General features: G+C 56.0%; 1 protein-coding gene and 1 long non-coding RNA gene across 3 annotated transcripts; one reads left to right on the forward strand and one right to left on the reverse strand.

Annotated features, from left to right (window-relative positions):
• Positions 1 to 4,866: 4,866 nt before the first annotated feature.
• On the forward strand, positions 4,867 to 11,312 carry MEX3C (mex-3 RNA binding family member C). 2 transcript variants are annotated; one of them, XR_008441439.1, is made up of 3 exons: positions 4,867 to 5,308; positions 8,645 to 10,216; positions 10,379 to 11,312. XR_008441439.1 is itself a non-coding variant. In XM_054004170.1 (2 exons), the coding sequence occupies exons 1-2, from the start codon at positions 4,939 to 4,941 to the stop codon at positions 9,847 to 9,849; spliced, it is 1,575 nt and encodes a 524-aa protein (XP_053860145.1). In that variant the 5' UTR covers positions 4,867 to 4,938; the 3' UTR covers positions 9,850 to 11,312. The 2 variants fall into 2 exon arrangements, 1 of the variants encoding a protein (XP_053860145.1); XM_054004170.1 differs by having other exon boundaries at positions 8,645 to 11,312.
• On the reverse strand, positions 6,506 to 7,671 carry LOC128822453 (uncharacterized). Its single transcript, XR_008441440.1, has 2 exons — positions 7,371 to 7,671; positions 6,506 to 6,759 (listed from the first exon to the last, which is right to left on the reverse strand). It is a non-coding gene; the product is annotated as an uncharacterized LOC128822453 (long non-coding RNA).
• Positions 11,313 to 13,202: the final 1,890 nt, after the last annotated feature.

Consider the following 13,202-nt stretch of genomic DNA (forward strand, 5'->3'; position numbering starts at 1 on the left):
TCTTTTTTAGGGCATTTTTGAGGGTTTTTTAGGGCATTTTTGGGGTTTTTTTAGGGCATTTTTGGGGCATTTTTGGGTTATTTTTTGAGGTTTTTTGAGCATTTTTAGGGGTTTTTTTAGGGTTTTTTGGGAACTTTTTTAAGGCATTTGAGGTTTTTTTAGGGCTTTTTTGGGACAATTTTGGTCCTTTTTAAGGCATTTTTGGGGCATTTTTTTGGTCATTTTTTGGGGCTTTTTTGGCCAATTTTGGGGCATTTTTGGGGGTTTTTTGGGATCTTTTTTAGGGCATTTTTTAGGTTTTTTAGGGCATTTTTGGGATCTTTTTTAGGGCATTTTTGGGGTTTTTTTGGGGCATTTTTTGGGTTTTTTGGGGGCATTTTTGGGCTTTTTTAGGACATTTTTGGGGCATTTTTGGGGACATTTTTTGGGACACTTTTGGGGCATTTTTGGGCTTTTTTGGGATCTTTTTTAGGACATTTTTGAGGCATTTTTGGGCTTTTTTGGGATCTTTTTTAAGGCATTTTTTAGGTTTTTTTAGGGCATTTTTGGGGTTTTTTGGGGCATTTTTGGGGCATTTTTTGGTCATTTTTTGGGGCATTTTTGGCCACTTTTGGGCCATTTTTGGGGGTTTTTTTGGGATCTTTTTTAGGGCATTTTTGAGGCATTTTTGGTCATTTTTGGGGCCATTTTTTGCCAATTTTGGGTTTTTTTAAGGGCTTTTTTGGGGCATTTTTTGGGACATTTTTGGGGCATTTTTGGGCTTTTTTAAGGATCTTTTTTGGGATTTTGGGATCTTTTTTAAGGCATTTTTGAGGTTTTTTTAGGGCATTTTTGGGGTTTTTGGGGGGCATTTTCAGGGCATTTTTGGGGAATTTTTTTTACTTTCTTTGGGATATTTTTGGGGTTTTTTTAGGGATTTTTGGGCTTTTTTGGGGCATTTTTGGGCTTTTTGGGGATCTTTCTTAGGGCATTTTTGGGGTATTTTTGGGGCATTTTGTTGGTCATTTTTTGGGGCATTTTTGGCCACTTTTGGGGCTTTTTTTAGGGCATTTTTGAGGGTTTTCTAGGGCATTTTTGGGGTTTTTTAAAGGCATTTTTTGGGTTTTTTGCGGGCATTTTTGGGAGTTTTTCTAATGATATTTTGGGTTCTTTTTGGGGGGTTTTTTGGGATATTTTTGTGGTTTTTTTAGGGATTTTTTGGGCATTTTTTGGGACATTTTTGGGGCATTTTTGGGGCATGTTTTGGGGTTTTTGGGGGCATTTTTGGGGCATTTTTTTTGAATTTTTGGCTTTTTGGGGATCTTTTTTAAGGCATTTTTGAGGTTTTTTTAGGGCATTTTTGGGGTTTTTTAGGGCATTTTTTAGGTTTTTTTAGGGCATTTTTGGGGCATTTTTAGGGCTTTTTTGGGACATTTTTGGTCCTTTTTAAGGCATTTTTGGGGCATTTTTGGTCATTTTTTGGGGCATTTTTGGCCAATTTTGGGGCTTTTTTAGGGTTTTTTTGGGATCTTTTTTAGGGCATTTTTGGGGCATTTTTGGGTCATTTTTTGGGGCTTTTTTGACCAATTTTGGGGCATTTTTGGGGCATTTTTGGGGGGTTTTTTAGGATCGTTTTTAGGGCTTTTTTGAGGCATTTTTGGTCATTTTTGGGGCTTTTTTGGCCAATTTTGGGGGGTTTTTTTAGGATTTTTTGGGGTCTTCTTTAGGCAATTTTGAGGTTTTTTTAGGGCATTTTTGGGGTATTTGGGGCATTTTTGGGGCATTTTTTGGTCATTTTTTAGGGCATTTTTGGGGTTTTTTGGGGCATTTTGGGGGGTCTTTTTGGGGCATTTTTTGGGTTTTTTGGGGGGCATTTTTGGGTATTTTTAGGGCATTTTTGGGGCATTTTGGGCTTTTTTGGGATCTTTTTTAGGGCATTTTTGGGGCATTTTTGGGCTTTTTTGGGATCTTTTTTAGGGCATTTTTGGGGTATTTTTGGGGCATTTTTTTGGTCATTTTTTGGGGCATTTTTGGCCACTTTTGGGGCTTTCTTTAGGGCATTTTTTGAGGGTTTTTTAGGGCATTTTTGGGGCGTTTTTAGAGCTTTTTTGGGACAATTTTGGTCCTTTTTTGGGGTATTTTTGGGGCATTTTTTGGTCATTTTTTGGGGCTTTTTTGGCCAATTTTGGGGCATTTTTGGGGGTTTTTTGGGATCTTTTTTAGGGCATTTTTGAGGCTTTTTTAGGGCATTTTTGGGGGTTTTTTGGGGCATTTTGGGGGTCTTTTTGGGGCATTTTTTGGGTTTTTTGGGGGGCATTTTTGGGTATTTTTAGGGCATTTTTGAGGCTTTTTTAGGGCTTTTTGGGGTCTTTTTTAAGGCATTTTTGGGGGCGTTTTTAGGGCTTTTTTGGGACAATTTGGTCCTTTTTAAGGCATTTTTGGGGCATTTTTTTGGTCATTTTTTGGGGCATTTTTGGCCACTTTTGGGGCATTTTTGGGGGTTTTTTGGGATCTTTTTTAGGGCATTTTTGAGGCATTTTTGGGCTTTTTTGGGATCTTTTTTAGGGCATTTTTGAGGCTTTTTTAGGGCATTTTGGGGTTTTTTGGGGCATTTTGGGGGTCTTTTTGGGGCATTTTTGGGTATTTTTAGGGCATTTTTGGGGCATTTTTGGGCTTTTTTGGGATCTTTTTTAGGGCATTTTTGGGGGTATTTTTGGGGCATTTTTTTGGTCATTTTTTGGGGCATATTTGGCCACTTTTGGGGCTTTTTTTAGGGCATTTTTGAGGGTTTTTCTAGGGCATTTTTGGGGGTTTTTTAAGGCATTTTTTGGGTTTTTTGCGGGCATTTTTGGGAGTTTTTCTAATGATATTTTGGGTTCTTTTTGGGGGTTTTTTGGGATATTTTTGTGGTTTTTTTAGGGATTTTTGGGGCATTTTTGGGGCATTTTTGGGGGTTTTTGGGGGCATTTTTAGGGCATTTTTGGGGGATCTTTGGGACATTTTTTGGGACACTTTTGGAGCATTTTTGGGCTTTTTTGGGATCTTTTTTTGGGGGCATTTTTGGGGCATTTTTGGGCTTTTTTGGGATCTTTTTTAGGGCATTTTTTAGGTTTTTTTAGGGCATTTTTGGGGGTTTTTTTGGTATTTTTGGGGCAATTTTGGGGGCTTTTTTGGCCAATTTTGGGGCATTTTTGGGCTTTTTTGGGATCTTTTTTAAGGCATTTTTGAGGTTTTTTTAGGGCATTTTTGGGCTTTTTTAGGGAATTTTTGAGGCATTTTTGGGCTTTTTGGGGGTCTTTTTTAGGGCATTTTTGGGGGTTTTTTTTAGGGCATTTTGGGGGTCTTTTTGGGGCATTTTTTGGGTTTTTTGGGGGGCATTTTTGGGTATTTTTAGGGCATTTTTGGGGCATTTTTTGGCATTTTTGGGATCTTTTTTAGGGCATTTTTGGGGCGTTTTTAGGGCTTTTTTGGGACATTTTTGGTCCTTTTTAAGGCATTTTTGGGGCATTTTTTGGTCATTTTTTGGGGCATTTTTGGCCACTTTTGGGGCTTTTTTTAGGGCATTTTTGAGGGTTTTCTAGGGCATTTTTGGGGTTTTTTAAAAGCATTTTTTGGTTTTTTGGGGGCATTTTTGGGAGTTTTTCTAATGATATTTTGGGTTCTTTTTGGGGGTTTTTTGGGATATTTTTGTGGTTTTTTTAGGGATTTTTGGGGCATTTTTGGGGCATTTTTTGGGACATTTTTGGTCCTTTTTTGGGGTTTTTTTGGCCAATTTTGGGGCTTTTTTTGGCCAATTTTGGGGCTTTTTTTAGGGTTTTTTAGGATCTTTTTTGAGGCATTTTTGGGGCATTTTTTGGCTTTTTTGGGATATTTTTGGGGCATTTTTATGGCAGTTTTTGGGCTTTTTTGGGGACATTTTGGGGGTCTTTCTTAGGGTTTTTTTTCAGCATTTTTGGGGTTTTTTGAGGGTTTTTTTAGGGCATTGTGTGCCATTTTTTGGGCTTTCTTGGGTTTTTTTTAATGTCTTTTGCGGGCATTTTGGGACCTTTTTGGGGCATTTTGGGTTTCTTTTTTTTTTGGGCATTTTTAGGGCTTTTTTGTGGCATTTTTGGGGTTTTCTGGGGCATTTTTAGGGCTTTTTTGGGGCATTTTTTGGGTTTTCTGGGGCATTTTTAGGACTTTTTTGGGGCGTTTTGGGGGTTTCTTGGGGGCATTTTGGGCTCTTTTTGGAGCATTTATCACGGGGTTTTTTTGGGGTTTTTTCTTTTTTTTTTTTGATGCATTTTTAGCCCCTTTAAGGCTCTTATTTGTGGCATTTTGGCTTTGTGGGTGGTTTTTTTTGGGTGTTTTGGGCCATTTTTGAGATTATAACCCAAATTTTAAGGGTCTAATCCTGATTTTTTTGGGGGGATTCCAATCCTGATTTTTTGGGGGATTCTAACCCCAAATTTGGGGATTTTTTTGGAGGGATTCCAATATAGATTTTTGAGGTTCCCACCGCGATCTAGATCGGGAAAGAGATGAGGATTGGGATTCCAAAAAAAAAAAAAAGTCGGGATTAAAATCCTAAAATTGGATTGAAAACCCAAAAAATCCTCCTCCCTCACGACCCACCTGTCAATCACTCACAGGCCACGCCCCCTCCTTGTCCCAACTAATGAGACCGCGCCGTGCGCGGGGGCGTGGCTTTTTAGTGATTGACAGTGATTGACAGGCTGCTCCCTCCCGCCCATCACTTCCAGCCCCGCCCCTCCCTCTATCTACCAATGAATCCGCTCAGAACGCGGGGCGTGCCCTGTCACTCACACCCAAACCCCGCCCCCTCCCCTTCTCAGCCAATCAGGCCTCTCCTTCCCCCTCCGCTTCCGCCGCCGCGCCATGGCCGCCGAGCCGCGCTGAGCTCCGGCCCCGCCGCTCAGCCCCGGCCATGGCGGCTCCGCTCTCGTAGCCGAGGCCGCCATGCCGAGCGGAGCCGCCGAGGCCAACGAGGCCGCCGAGCCGGCGCTGCTAATCCTCCAGCAGCGCCTGCAAGGACTCGGCCTCCGCCAGCCCGGCATGGAGGAGGAGGAGGAGGATGACGGCGGCGAGGCGGAGCTGAGGGAAGATGAGGACGAGGAGGCCGCGCTGTTGTTGCCGGCGCTGCTGCCGCGAGGCCTCGATGTTGCCGGAGGCCAGGGAATGATGGCGGCGATGCTGTCGCAGGCCTGCGGCGAGGCCGCGGCTGTGGGCGGCGTGCAGGCGCCGCTGCTCCGCAGGAAGAGCGTCAACACCACCGAGTGCGTGGCCGTGCCCAGCTCCGAGCATGTGGCCGAGATCGTGGGGCGCCAGGGTGAGTGAGGGGCGGCGGTGGCGGCTTCGGGCCCTCAGGGCTGGCTCCTGCTTCGTGTCTCCTTCCCGCCGTTTTGGGTCCCCTCACAACCGGGGTGGGACCCTCAGCTTCGGCCCCTGAGGGTCCTGACCCCCCCTCTCCTCTTCCCGCCATTCTGGGGACCCTCCTGTCCCCTCACAAGCGGGGTAGGACCCTCCTCTGTCCCCTCTCGACCCTCTTCTCCTCTTCCTCCCACTTTGGGGACCCTCCTGTCCCCTCACAGCCGAGGTGGGACCTTTATCTTCACCCCCTGAGGGTCCTGACCTGCTTTGTCTCTTCTCGCCATTCTGGGGACCCTCCCGTCCCCTCACAGCCCGGGCAGGACCCTCATCCTCACCCCCTGAGGGCTGGCTCCTGCTTCTCCCGTTCCTGACATTTTGGGGACCCTCTTGTCCCCTCACACCTGGGTGTGGGACCTTCCTCAGTCCCCTCCCGCCATGGGGACCCTCCTGTCCCCTCATCCTCACCCCCTGAGGGCTGGCTCCTGCTTCATGACTTCCCACCATTCTGGGGACCCTCCCGTCCCCTCACAACCCGGGCAGGACCCTCATCTTCATCCCCTGAGGGCTGGCTCCTGCTTCTCCCATTCCTGACATTTTGGGGACCCTCCTGTCCCCTCACAACCGAAGCGGGACCTTCATTTTCACCTCCTGAGGGTCCTGACCCTCTTCTTCTTTTCCCGCCATTCTGGGGACCCTCCTGTCCCCTCACAGCCCGGGCAGGACCCTCATCCTCACCCCCTGAGGGCTGAGAACCCCTTCTTCTCTTCCCGCCATTCTGGGGACTCTTCTTTCCCCTCACACCTGGGGTGGGACCCTCCTGTCCCATCTGCAGGAGCACCCACTTAGGTAACCCCTAAACCCGGCCCTTCTGCCCCTAAACCCGGCCCTTCTGCCCCTAAACCCGGCCTGTCTGCCCTAAACCCAGTCTTTTGACTCCTAAACCTAAAGGTCAAGTTCAGCAGCAGACAGGCCGGGTTTAGAGGAGAAAGGTCAGGTTTAGGGGCAGACAGGCCCGGTTTAGGGGCAGAAGGGCCGGGTTTTAGGGGCAGAAAAAATATTTACCAGAGGGCAAAAAAACCCACATTTGTCCCGGTTTCAGGCAAATGTGGGAGGAAACTCCCTCTAGAAAAGCAGACTCAGGTGATTTGGGAAAAGATTTCCTTGGAGAAAAGTGGGAAAATGCGTTTATTTAACAGGCAGAGCATTCCCCAGCCCAAAAACTGATATTAAACAATAAACAATAAAAAGAATTAAACAAGAAAACCTCTCGCTGTTGTGAAGAGATGACAAGAGGGCTGTGGGAAGCGCCAGGAGCCCGAGGCGAGGGCGCGGGGCCGTGCTGGGTGCTGAAGGGTTGAATCACTGCCTGTGTGTGCGCTGGGAGCTCCTCTGATTCTGACCTTGGAGTTTCTAGGAAATCGGAGGCAGAGATAACAGCAGAGATACGGAGACAGGGCTCTGCGTGCTCCCGGTGCAGCGGGGGAGCGCAGCGCAGGGAGCACAGGCGCCGTGCGGGGAGTGGGGCGGGATGGGGATGGGGATGGGGCTGGGGATGGGGATGGGGCTGGGGATGGGGCTGGGGATGGGGCTGGGGATGGGGATGGGACAGGGGATGGGGATGGGGATGGGGATGGGGATGGGGATGGGACAGGGGATGGGGATGGGGATGGGGATGGGGATGGGGATGGGGCTGGAGATGGGACTGGGGATGGGGATGGGGATGGGGCTGGGGATGGGGCTGGGGATGGGGATGGGACTGGGGATGGGGATGGGGCTGGGGCTGGGACTGGGACTGAGCCTGGGACTGGGACTAAGCCTGAGCCTAGGGCTGGGGCTGGGGCTGGGACTGGGAGCTGCCCATGCCTCCCTGCCCCCTGCCCGAGCCCTCCTGGAGCTTTGTGGGACAATGATCCCTCTCCTCCTCCTCCTCCTCCTCATCTTCCTCCTCTTCCTCTTCCTCCCAGCCGGGCCAGCCCTGCTCACTGCAGGGCCCTGCGGGAGCAGCCCCTCCTCCCTTCCACCTGCTCCTGCTCCTGCTCCTGCTCCTGCTCCTGCTCCTGCTCCTGCTCCTGCTCCTTCTCCTGCTCCTGCTGGGGCTGTTCTGCACGGGTGTGCCTGGAGCGGCCCTTGGGCCGGGAAGGTGTCGCTGCCCCGGGGCCCGCGGAGCCGGGGCTGACAAACCCGGCTGGGAGCGCGGCTCCGTGCGCCCGCGGGGGCTGGGGCGTCCGCAGACAGGAGAGGGGAGCGAGCTGCTGCGGGTGGGCCGTGCTGGAGCTCCCGGTGCTGCTCCAAGCACGCGAGGCGCGCTCAAAAGTGGCACCTCTGTCGCCTGCTGGCAGCCGGCTCAACGCCGGCTGGACTCAGCCAGGGCAGAATCCAGGGGCTGTCGGGAATGCCGTTTTGTGCCGCCCGCTCTCCTGCTCCTGCGACGGGCAAACTGGGCTGCTGCTCACGCCTGCCGCACGCGGGCAGTGCCACACGCGGGCAGTGCCACACGCGGGCAGTGCCACACGCGGGCCGTGTCACACACGGGCAGTGCCACACACGGGCTGTGCCACACACGGGCAGTGCCACACACAGGCTGTGCCACACACGGGCAGTGCCACACGCGGGCAGTGTCACACACGGGCAGTGCCACACACAGGCTGTGCCACACACGGGCAGTGCCACACGCGGGCAGTGTCACACACGGGCAGTGCCACACGCGGGCAGTGTCACACACGGGCAGTGCCACACACAGGCTGTGCCACACACGGGCAGTGCCACACACAGGCCGTGTCACACGCGCGGGCAGTGCCACACGCAGGCCGTGCCACACACGGGCTGTGCCACACGCGGGCAGTGCCACACGCGGGCAGTGCCACACACGGGCAGTGCCACACACGGGCAGTGCCACACGCAGGCCACGCTGCAGGCCCTGCTGTGCTGCAGACGTTCGTTGGCTCTCGGCTGGCCGGGGCTTGGGGCTGCTGTGCCAGCAGAGCTCCGTGCGTGTGGAGACAGCTGAGGGGCACGCAGTCGGGGCAGGTGGCAATTCGGGAACCTCTGTGGCACAGTCGGGAGCACGGCTGGCACAGAGTGGCGGCCCCGTGGCGGCACCGGGGGCGCCGGGCCGGGGCCACTTGGCCGGCAGCTCGCTCGGAGCCCTGCCGAGCTACAGCCGTGAGCTGTCCCCGAGCTGTCCCCGCTGTCGCCGGCCGGGATGGGGGCAGCGGCCTCCGGGTGGCCGGTGGCCGGGGCGGGCGGCGCCGTCTCCCGTGGGCCGCCCGCCGACCCGGTGTGTTTCCCCGCGCAGGCTGCAAGATCAAGGCGCTGCGGGCCAAGACCAACACGTACATCAAGACGCCGGTGCGCGGGGAGGAGCCGGTGTTCGTGGTGACGGGGCGCAAGGAGGACGTGGCCAGGGCCAAGTGGGAGATCCAGTCGGCGGCCGAGCACTTCTCGCTGATCCGGGCGTCGCGCGGCAAGGGCGCGGGGCCGGGCGGGCCGTGCCGCGCGCCCGCGCTGCCGGGGCAGACCACGGTGCGGGTGCGGGTGCCGTACCGCCTGGTGGGGCTGGTGGTGGGCCCCAGGGGCACCACCATCAAGCGCATCCAGCAGCAGACGCACACGTACATCGTGACGCCCAGCCGCGACAAGGAGCCCGTGTTCGAGGTGACGGGCATGCCCGAGAACGTGGAGCGCGCCTGCAAGGAGATCGAGATGCACATCGCCGTGCGCACCGGCGCCTTCCTGGAGCTCGGCGACTTCCGCGCCGACGGCACCGACGTCGGCTTCGAGGGCGGCCCCGCCTGGCCGGGCGCCCGCCCCACGCACCGCGCCCGCGCCAGGATGGTCTCCAGCCACCGCAACGACAGCTCCAGCTCCCTGGGCAGCGGCTCCACCGACTCCTACTTCGGCGGCGGCCACCTGGCCGACTTCAGCCCCACCAGCCCCTTCGGCGCCAGCAGCTTCTGGTTCGGGGAGGCGCTGCCGGCCGTGGGCACGGAGGAGCTGGCGCTGGACTCCCCCGGCTACGAGCCCCTGCCCGCGCCCTCCCCGACCATATGGTCGCCCTTCGAGCCCGCGGCCGCCCTGTCCGGGCTGGGCGGCGAGGCGGCGGGCGGCGCCGGGGCCCCGTGCCGCGGCAGCTGGCCCCCCACGCCCCGCCTGTCGCCCACCTTCCCCGAGGGCCTGGAGCGCCCGCCGGCCAGGCAGGACCACGGCGACCCGCCGGGCTGCGCCCGCCGGCCCGGGCTGCCCGTCTACGTCCCCGCCTTCTCCAACGGTACCAACAGCTACTCCTCGTCCAACGGCGGCTCCACGTCCAGCTCGCCCCCCGAGTGCCGGCGCAGGCACGACTGCGTCGTCTGCTTCGAGAGCGAGGCCCGCGCCGCCCTCCTGCCCTGCGGCCACAACCTCTTCTGCCTGCGGTGCGCCGGCCTCGTCTGCGGCAGGGACGCGCCCGCCTGCCCCGTGTGCCAGAGCGCGGTCACTCAGGCCATCCAGATCCACTCCTGAGCAGGCCCCGGGCCGCGGGGGCGCCGGTTCCACCGCCGGGCTCGCCCGGGGCCGGGCCGTCGCGGCCGCTGCGGTGACGCCGGCGCCGGGCGCGCTCTGCGGCTCCGTGCGGGCAGCGGGGCTCAGCAGAGAGCGAGCGGAGCGGGGGACGCTGCGGCGCGTGAGGGGAGGTTTCACCCGCGACACAGCGGCTGAAAACGCAAATGTTCCGGGCCTCGTAAAGGGCCTCCGTCACGGCCACGCCTCTGTGCCGGCAGCCGGAGCCTCGCTGCCCCGCAGAGGCGTCGCCCGCCCTGGAGGGCTGCGGCACCGTCAGCCACCCACACTTCCAATGCTGCCTTCTCTACACTGCCAGTGCTCAAAGCAGGTTTGGGGAAACTCCTTTTCTTTCGCTCCCTACCACCGCTGGCGCCTCACCCTCCGGCACTGCAAACACCTCCACCGGGACGCTGAGGCGCGGGCAGGGCCGGGTGTCCGAGGGCCGGGGCCCTCGGGGTGAGGGTGCTGACATTCCGTTTGTCCGATCAAGCTGTTCCGAAATCACCTCCTAGCGAGTCTGCGGATCAAAATGTGAAGCATCGTTATGTCCAGTCCTCGTCTTGCACATGGTATAGATTTATGTTTTATTTTTAGTAAGGAAAAGGAAAACCGGGGAGTTGTGCGCGTGCCCTGGCGTTGTTAATCGTTTCTCAGCGGCTGTGGCCCTGCAATCAGTTTGCTTCGTTTCAAAAATGTCTTTCCGATCATGAGTTTAGAAAAGGAAAAAGGAAAAGATAGTTTCTTGGATACTCTTGCATTTCAACCTGTGGATGTTTCCAGCTCTTTCATCCTCAGTATGTTCCCAAATCTGTGCTGGCATATGTTAAAGCAACAAGAAGAAGCAAACAGAACAATATGAAAAAACAAAACAAAAAAAGGAAGAAAGGAAAAGAAAAATACATAAAAAGTGGAGTTCTGGTGGATTTTTTCTATTTTTTTTTTTTTTTTTTTGGAAGCATTATTTTCCCAAGAGAAAGCTTTTTTCTCAGTATAACAGAAAAAAACAAGACATAATGAAATTACACGTATGTTGAACTAGTAAATACACAGAAAACTTTATTTTTTATTTCCACTTGAAGAGTTACATTTCGTATTAAAAGTTTACAGATAACAGTTTTTATTTTGTGATTCCAAGTCTGGGAGCTGCCCTGAGGGCACGGGCCTGTCCTGCACCACTCCACGGCTCTGGGTACGAGCCAAGGCCCCAAGCAGGGCCGGTGTCCGAGCATGGCCGGTGTCCGAGCAGGGCCGGTGTCTGAGTACGGCCCCTGTCCGAGCAGGGCCGGTGTCCGAGCAGGGCCAGTGTCTGAGTATGGCCCCTGTCCGAGCAGGGCCGGTGTCTGAGCAGGGCCGGTGTCCGAGCAGGGCCGGTGTCTGAGTACGGCCCCTGTCCGAGCAGGGCCGGTGTCCGAGCAGGGCCAGTGTCTGAGTATGGCCCCTGTCCGAGCAGGGCCGGTGTCTGAGCAGGGCCGGTGTCCGAGCAGGGCCGGTGTCCGAGCAGGGCCGGTGTCTGAGCAGGAGCGGTGTCCGAGCATGGCCGGTGTCTGAGTATGGCCCCTGTCCGAGCATGGCCGGTGTCTGAGCAGGGCCAGTGTCTGAGTATGGCCCCTGTCCGAGCAGGGCCGGTGTCTGAGCAGGGCCGGTGTCTGAGTGGGGCCGGTGTCCGAGCAGGGCCGGTGTCCGAGCAGGGCCGGTGTCTGAGTGGGGCCGGTGTCTGAGCAGGGCCGGTGTCCGAGCAGGGCCGGTGTCTGAGCAGGGCCGGTGTCTGAGTATGGCCCCTGTCCGAGCAGGGCCGGTGTCTGAGTATGGCCCCTGTCCGAGCAGGGCCGGTGTCCGAGCAGGGCCGGTGTCTGAGCAGGGCCGGTGTCCGAGCAGGGCCGGTGTCTGAGCAGGGCCGGTGTCCGAGCAGGGCCGGTGTCCGAGCAGGGCCGGTGTCTGAGCAGGGCCGGTGTCCGAGCAGGGCCGGTGTCCGAGCAGGGCCGGTGTCTGAGCAGGGCCGGTGTCTGAGCAGGGCCGGTGTCCGAGCAGGGCCGGTGTCTGAGCAGGGCCGGTGTCTGAGTGGGGCCGGTGTCTGAGCAGGGTCGGTGTCTGAGTGGGGCCGGTGTCTGAGCGGGGCCAGTGTCCGAGCACAGCCCCTGTCCGGGCACGGCCGCTGTCCAGATACGGCCACTGTCCAGATACAGCCACTGTCCAGATACAGCCACTGTCCAGGCACGGCCACTGTCCAGATACGGCCACTGTCCAGATACAGCCACTGTCCAGATACGGCCACTGTCCAGGCACGGCCACTGTCCAGGCACGGCCACTGTCCAGATACGGCCACTGTCCAGGCACAGCCGCTGTCCAGGCACGGCCACTGTCCAGGCACGGCCACTGTCCAGATACGGCCACTGTCCAGGCACAGCCGCTGTCCAGGCACGGCTGCTGTCCGGGCACGGCCCCTGTCCAGATATGGCCACTGTCCGGGCACGGCCCCTGTCCAGATATGGCCCCTGTCCGGGCACGGTCCCTGTCCGGGCATGGCCTCTGTCCGGGCACAGCCCCTGTCCAGGCATGGTCCCTGTCCGGGCACGGTCCCTGTCCGGGCACAGCCCCTGTCCAGGCACGGTCCCTGTCCGGGCACGGTCCCTGTCCGGGCACAGCCCCTGTCCGAGCACGGTCCTGTCCGGGCATGGCCTCTGTCCGGGCACAGCCCCTGTCCGGGCACGGTCCCTGTCCGGGCATGGCCTCTGTCCGGGCACAGCCCCTGTCCGGGCACAGCCCCTGTCCGAGCACGGTCCTGTCCGGGCATGGTCCCTGTCCGGGCACGGTCCCTGTCCAGGCACAGCCCCTGTCCGGGCATGGCCCCTGTCCAGGCACAGCCCCTGTCCGGGCATGGCCCCTGTCGGGGCACGGTCCCTGTCCGGGCACAGCCCCTGTCCGGGCACAGCCCCTGTCCGGGCACGGTCCCTGTCCGGGCACGGTCCCTGTCCGGGCACAGCCCCTGTCCAGGCACGGCCCCTGTCCGGCCAGGCCGTGGAGCCGCGCCCGGTGCATGCCGCAGGTTTAGTATTTGCTAATTTTGCTACACTTTTTGTTATGTATATGTAGGGATTACAGATCCAATTTGAATAAAGTTGAAAAAGATCCATATATTTTATGATAAAGGGCCTTTAACTTATGATGGCCAAAGCACTGATATTATATATTTGCTGTAAAGAGAATTATAAGAGTTTTATTTTTCTGATATTAAAAGTTACTTAATAAAGACTTGTTTCCATTAACTTGAACGTTCATCTGGCTGGCTGTCACTTGGAGGAGCCCGGGGAGCATCG

Source organism: Vidua macroura, chromosome Z (assembly GCF_024509145.1).
Source record: "Vidua macroura isolate BioBank_ID:100142 chromosome Z, ASM2450914v1, whole genome shotgun sequence".
Classification (NCBI taxonomy): domain Eukaryota; kingdom Metazoa; phylum Chordata; class Aves; order Passeriformes; family Viduidae; genus Vidua; species Vidua macroura.

What these genes read in the sequence shown, in the direction of transcription:
- MEX3C (XM_054004170.1), top strand. Translation starts at nt 4,939, where the DNA reads ATGCCGAGCGGAGCCGCCGAGGCCAACGAGGCCGCCGAGCCGGCGCTG. An exon ending in CGAGATCGTGGGGCGCCAGG is followed by an intron (nt 5,309 to 8,644) that starts GTGAGTGAGGGG and finishes TTCCCCGCGCAG; the next exon opens with GCTGCAAGATCAAGGCGCTG.